Here is a 6,468-nt window from a genome sequence, read left to right as displayed (position 1 = left end):
CTCCTTTCGAATATCCCATTCTTCACCTCCTTTCCCCCATATTCCTCTGTTTCTCCACATCCTGAGACTTCTCAGGAAGGGCCTAGACCTTTATTTGAAGGGACAGAATTGAGAAGATTTAGAACTCACTGCCCAAAGAACGAAGCAAACATGCCCCTGGAGCATGTATAAATAAAGCACATATAAATGGAAAGCAAAATATGAAAAATGGCATTTCACTCTGCTTGCTGCTATGACAAAAATACATATGCAATTAGGGAATGAATGTCTACTTTCTTAGATTGAGGAGTTACAGTAAACTTTCTTAGATGTGGATATAATATTGTGATTATGTAAGACAAGTTTCTTGTTTTTTGGGGATGCATGCTGGAAGATTTAGGAATAAAATGCCATGATATAATATCAGTGTGTGTGTGTGCACACACACACACATGTGCATACATGTAGACATATGAACCCCCAAACACCAAGATAGATACATACATAATACACATAAAGATACATACATAATACATAGAGTAGATAAATTGATGCATTGACAAATACATTGTTTAGATACATATATAGCCTACACACATACATACATACATGCATAGATTAGAGGGTAAGATACATAGATGTAAATAAATGATAGGGCAAACTGTCTATAATTGTTAAATATTAGAGTGGGCATAGGGGTGCTCATAGGGAAAACATGATGGACAACAGAACTACTGCTAATAAAAACTGCTTTTATTACTGCTGAGTGGAGGCCTCTTAAGGCCAGTGTGAGAAGTGGGTGGGTGTTGCTTCACCAGCCCCTCCAATCAGGTAATGTGCCGGAGAGGCATCGAGGCAGGGCCAGGCAAGGTCCACACAGGAGGGAGCAATCACAGGAAGGAGGAAGGAGCCACAGTCTATATGGGAAAGATGGTAAGGACAATGGGCAGGATGGTATTAGATCTTCCCTATGCCATCTCCTTCCCACTCCTGCCTCATTCCAAGCCATACAGTAGTGGGCAGCCAGGCCAGAGCAGGGCCTCACAGCCACTAAGACTGGCCAGGGGACAGTGGGAGGAAGGGCAAGGAAGGCAAAGCAGTCCTGAGTCCAGGGAATTCGGCTGCGGGGGCAAGTGGCCTGTGGGGACAAATAGAGAGAGCTTGGGGTTATTGTTCCCATCCCACCTCTCAAAGTCACTGTGGGAGAGAGACTGAGACATCAGTTTCCCACCCTGCATATACACACTTGAATCCCAATCTCACACCCTTACCTGCTATGGCTGTCAGTGATACCATAGACTCAGGGATTACTAGTCTCCTTAACTTTGTGGACCATGCATATAATGAGGAAAGCTGTATTGAGGTTCCTTTGATGACCCCCAGTGGAGATCCATGCTCTCGTGGAGGCTGGATCAGTCAGCCCTCCCCCACATTCTGCAGAACGGAGGCCTGGCCTGAATTCTTACCCAAGCAGGGCTTGAGACAGGCTTTAGGTGGGGTGTCACTCAGACACCTGTCTGGTGCTGTTGCCCAGCACAGCTGATAGCAGGAAGGACCCAGCGGTTCCAGGGCAGGCAGGGCTGCTGTGGGCACGCTGCCAGGGGACTGCTGAAAAAAAACAAGAGAAGAACCTTAGCTTCCAGTGATGCCTCCAGTAGAGAACGCTGGGACCCCAGAGCTGCCTGCCACCCAGGTTGTATCCTGCACAACTGCAGAGGGCACCGTTCACATAGTAGACTTTGGGGATAGTACTTTCTCAACATGGACTCTGTGGGGCCCTAGAGAGCCAGAGATCCTGACTCAGGCCAGAAACGGGAGAGCCCGTGAGCCCTTCAGTCTTCCCACGGCACAGACTCCCCTCTCCTCCCAAGTACCTGTGCAGAGATGATTCCTGGGGCAACTCTTGGTACAGTCAGCCCCTGGGAAGCACCTATAAAATAAGAGTGAATCCACTCAGAAGGAGGAATTGGGGCCGGGGATGGGAGGAGTGTGGTGAGAGGCAGGAAGGTTGGATGCAAGGAGGTTCCAGGAAACAACCACTTCTAGAAGGGGTGGGAGGAGATGGATATTTTAACCCAAAACTGTCCTCTTCCCCAAGACAGGTCCTTGGGAAACTGGAGAAGAATGATTAAATTCCAGTGATGGTACTGGGGACAGTGCAGCCTTAAGAACGGGAACTGTGTGTGCCCAGCATCTGGCACAGGGTCTGGCACTTGGGAGATGCTGAGTAAATGTTGGATGGATGGGTGGATGGATACATAGATTAATGGAAAGATGAATGGATGGATGCATGGATGCATGGGTGGGTGGATGGATGCATGGGTGGATGGATGGATGAATGCATGGGGAGATGCATGGATGGATGCATGGGGAGATGCATGGATGAATGGGGTGGATTGATGGATGGATAAATGGATAGGTAGATAGGTGGGTGAGCAGGTGGGTGGGTGACTGGTTGGCTGGTTGGATGGATGCATGGATGGTGGATGGATAAATGGATGGATGGATGGATGGATGGATGGATGGATGGATGCATGGATAGATGGGTGGATAAATGGGTACCTGGGTGGATGGTTGGGTGGATGATGCATGGATGAATGGATGGATGGATAGACAGATGGATGGATGGATGGATGGATGGATGGATGGATGGATGGATGGATAGATGGATGGATGGATACATGGGTGGATGGATAAATGGATGGATGAATGGGGGATGGATGGATGGATGGATGGATGGATGATGGATGAATGAGCAGGCAGATGGATGATGGTGCAGAGAAATCACCTGGCAGTTGCATTTCCCACTTGAGCTTCTCTTGCCGGCGCCATTTGGCTCTTCTGTTGGAAAACCAGACCTGAGCGAGGACAGGGACAATGCAGCTGGCTATACTTTATGCTGCCTGTCACCTGCTGATCTCACCACATGTTCCTAGCCTGAACTCAGAATGTTGGCCCTTCCTTGGGCCTGACATCCTCCCTCCATGCTCTAGCTTTTGTTCTCTGGCCCCTTCCTCAACTCAAAGGTTTGGGTTGGGGAAGAGAGGAGAGCAATCAGCAGAAGGTGAACAAGGAGGGTCTCGTCTCTGTTGCTCCAAACAAGTTTGTTTCCACCTTCTCACCTCCCCTCTTCACCTCATTGGAACCCAAAGCCCTGGCCAGCACAGACTCTTCTTCCTTGTGGTTTGTGCACAGTGTTGCAGAGCTCACTCACCCTCACAGTGTCCTCAGGCAGAGAGGTGGCAGCAGCCAGCCTTCCACGGGCCACTGAATCAGGATACTGCCCACGCTGGAACTCTGTGGAGATTGAGGCTCACAAAGTAAGAGCACCGGGAGAGGAGCAAGACATGGGTCTCCCCTCAGGCAACACTCCCCACCTGCTACAACCCCAAACTACCTTCCTCCTCAAGGCAGGGGCACTCACAGCCTGTACCTCTCAGCCTTTGCCCACAGGCCTCAGGGCCACTGTCCCTGTGTCACACTGATGACTCTCTGACCCTCCATCTGCCCCAGCCCAGCACCTTTCTCCAGTGCCTCTGCTTGGCTTGGGGAGAAGATAGTCCGATTCCGGTGGCCAGTCCCTGGGTAGGGACCCCGGGGAGTCTCAGAGCCACTGTGGGGAGTGAGGAGAGCTGGAGCCAAAACAGCTGAAAGGGAAGACAACAGTCTGTGGTGGTTTGTGATGGTGATTCCTCTGGTCAGATGGGGTCCCTAAGTCCCTGGGGTTGCAGCTGGGTGTCTCACCATGGGTAGAAGAGCAGAGCCAAGCTGGTGGGGCATTCACAGTTACTTAGAGGTCACTGCAGGGTCACTTGGTGGAAAGGGTTCTCAATACCATGGTGGGGTGCATGCTTAACGTGCGGGGCTTTGGAGGGACCAGCAGCAGGCTTGGTCCAGGTGTGTGTGGTCCCAAAGAACATGAATGATGCTCTAAGAAGCTATGCACAGAGCAGAGGGAGGGTATGAGACTCAGTCCTGCCTCTTCTTCAATAGATCCTGTGAATCCAGGGGCTGGGGGACCTGGGTTCTGTTCCAGGGCCTGCCATCAACCAGCTGGTGACCTTGGGTAAGTCACTTCACTTTTCTGGATGTCAATTTTCTTCTGCTAGGAGAGAATAAGACTCACTGCCTGGTCCTCCTTATTGGGTTGTTGTGAAGATGATCCAAGAAAGAATGAGAAAAGGCTTTGAGAACTACAAAATGTTGGAGATTTGGCTCTGATTAGCCCTGGGGACAACTCCAAGACCCACCTGGTGACCTGAGCTGTGTCCACGGTAGTCCCTGGTCCTCCTGTAGTGCCCGCAGGACTCGGTTGATGGAGGAGACCTAGGAGTGTCGGGGTGTTGAGTGGAGAGATGGTGCTCAGACCCAGGGCTATACCCTGAGAACATTCCCCTTAATATCCTTTTTCCTGTCTGTCTCCACCCACACATTGTTCCCAAGGGCAGCCTCCTCTCTCTCTGTGCTTTCTCCTCCCCAATTCTCTTATTACCACCACTTTTCAAAAGAAAAACTTATGGGTGAGAAGAGCCCAGGAGCCCTGTCACCAGCCTGGGATGCCCACATTGCCAAATAAGAAAGGCTATTTGTCTCCCCAGAAAGCCTGTTTTCCAGCCCCAGTGTTGGAAGGGAAGGGTACTTACACTGGGAGTCTTGTCCTGGGTGCAAAGCCCTTCAGCACAAAGCTGGCGTTGGATTTCCCAGGCAAAGAGAGCTGGACACTCACCCTTCAGCTGAGCAATTCGAGCCACCACAGGGGGTGTAGCCAGCCGTGGCTTGCTTCCCCCAATGCCCTTGGGCTCCAAGACACCCGTGCGGTAATAACGCCCTAGGATCTTGCTCACACAGCCGTTAGATACCTGAGTCAGGTGAGAAGCAGGGACAGGTGAGGCACAATGGGCAGAAGGAGGGAGAGTGTCCCTGGGACAGGAGGAGGCTACAAGACAAAGCCAAGACTTACTGGACCAGGCCATGGAGTTGGGAGTCCAGCCTCACCTTTGAGGGTCTGAAGCTCCCCTTTTCAACCTCCAAGAGGGTCTCCCAGGAAGTGACCCAAGTCCCAAAAGCCCTCAGAGCCTGCAACAGCCCCAGGCTCTTGCCTTCAGAGGAGCCCTTTCTCCCTGCTTCCTGTCCCCATCACTGGGTAAAGATGCTGGCCCATTACCTTAAGGCTCCGTGAGATGTCACAGGGCCGCATTCCACTGACTGCTAGCCGCACAATCTGCTGCCGGGTATCCAGAGGCAGGGGCCGGCCATTCACAAAGAGCCCCCCAAGCTGGTTCATGCTGCTGATCCCTGGGCATGAGAGAGAGGTATCCACACACCACCTCCCACTGCCCTGCCCACATATGGAGAGGGTCACTCAGGCCCCTTCAGCCTGGCTTCCCAACACTGAGTGCATCCTCTCCTGGGAGACTGCATCCTTGCTGCCCCCAGGCTGTCAACGCAAGCCACTTTCTTTGAGAGCTGGCTCATGGGTGAGTCTTTGTTCCTTGCCCATACCCTCTGACTCTCCTGATCTAAGGGAAGCAGGACAGGGCAGGAAGTGAGGGGCTGGAAAAAACTTCTCCAGAACATTGGCCAACAGCAGATGAAACAGTTGATGGAAGCAAAGCCCTGAGGTCTTCCCCTGTCTCTGTAGTCCTCCGTGTCTTCCCACTTCCCCTAGGCTCCTCACCATCCTGCTGCATGCTCCAGGCTAACCCTCCTCAGAAGGATGAGACTCCAGCAGAGTAGCCTTGGAAGGGAAGTTCCTTCTAGGAGCTCCTTTTTCAGCTTGGGGGCTCTCTGCAATAACGGGGGGGTTGTTTGGGTGAGGTCTTTTGCTTGAAATGGTCCTGGGATGTAGTGTTTTGTGATAGAGGGTCAGGTTTCTAAAATTTGCCAGTGAGTTGGCTAAAATTAGAAAATTCTAATTCCTTTAATTTAAACCTTTGTGTGATAAAAACTAAAACACTGCAGGTTGGCTGAGGAGTGGATCTTTCTTGAAGTCCTGATAAGGGGCTGGGAGGATTGAGAGGGTTCCCATTTCCCACACATTCATTACAAAAGGTTGGGGAGGTAGAAAGGGATGATGCTTTCAAATGCTCAAGCTTTCCACTTTCCAAATGGACAGCTGTTGTCTCCAACTGCTCCTAAGTTTCTCAGCCCTGGATGACACACCTGAGCCAGAGGTTCTGGGGTCCTCAAGTTCAGGGGTCCACCTTCACTATTATGCAGTCCTCAGTTGGGCTCTCCAAAATGCCCAGCCAAATGCTGCACTTCAGAAAGACGTGCTCCTGTTTTTTATACTCTCCAGGAAGCTCTGAAGAAACTGGGACTCAGCTCTACCCCACCAAGGCATTGAGGCTCTCGTCCTACACACTGGGCATAGAGATGAACACGCATGAAGAGCCGGCTTCTCCTAGGAGACACATCTCTGAGCATCTCTAACCTGCTGAGACTCTTCATTCCTGTTAACTCTGAAGAGTTCTAGATCTCAAAGTGAAG

At 51.2% G+C, this 6,468-nt stretch overlaps 1 protein-coding gene across 2 annotated transcripts; it reads right to left on the bottom strand.

Moving 5' to 3' along the window:
- Positions 1–721: 721 nt before the first annotated feature.
- On the bottom strand, positions 722–5,290 carry PAX4 (paired box 4). 2 transcript variants are annotated; one of them, XM_010378722.2, is made up of 9 exons: positions 5,144–5,268; positions 4,623–4,838; positions 4,230–4,305; positions 3,501–3,626; positions 3,194–3,276; positions 2,768–2,837; positions 1,854–1,909; positions 1,446–1,587; positions 722–896 (listed from the first exon to the last, which is right to left on the bottom strand). In XM_010378722.2, the coding sequence occupies exons 1-9, from the start codon at positions 5,261–5,263 to the stop codon at positions 757–759; spliced, it is 1,029 nt and encodes a 342-aa protein (XP_010377024.1). In that variant the 5' UTR covers positions 5,264–5,268; the 3' UTR covers positions 722–756. The 2 variants fall into 2 exon arrangements, with proteins under 2 accessions (XP_010377024.1, XP_010377023.1); XM_010378721.2 differs by lacking the exon at positions 722–896 and adding an exon at positions 948–1,117 and having other exon boundaries at positions 5,144–5,290.
- Between the last annotated feature and the right edge of the window lie 1,178 nt (positions 5,291–6,468).

This window comes from Rhinopithecus roxellana, chromosome 6 (genome assembly GCF_007565055.1).
Source record: "Rhinopithecus roxellana isolate Shanxi Qingling chromosome 6, ASM756505v1, whole genome shotgun sequence".
NCBI lineage: Eukaryota > Metazoa > Chordata > Mammalia > Primates > Cercopithecidae > Rhinopithecus > Rhinopithecus roxellana.
Note: the sequence above shows the minus strand (reverse complement) of the source record. Positions and strands in the feature narration are given on the sequence as shown.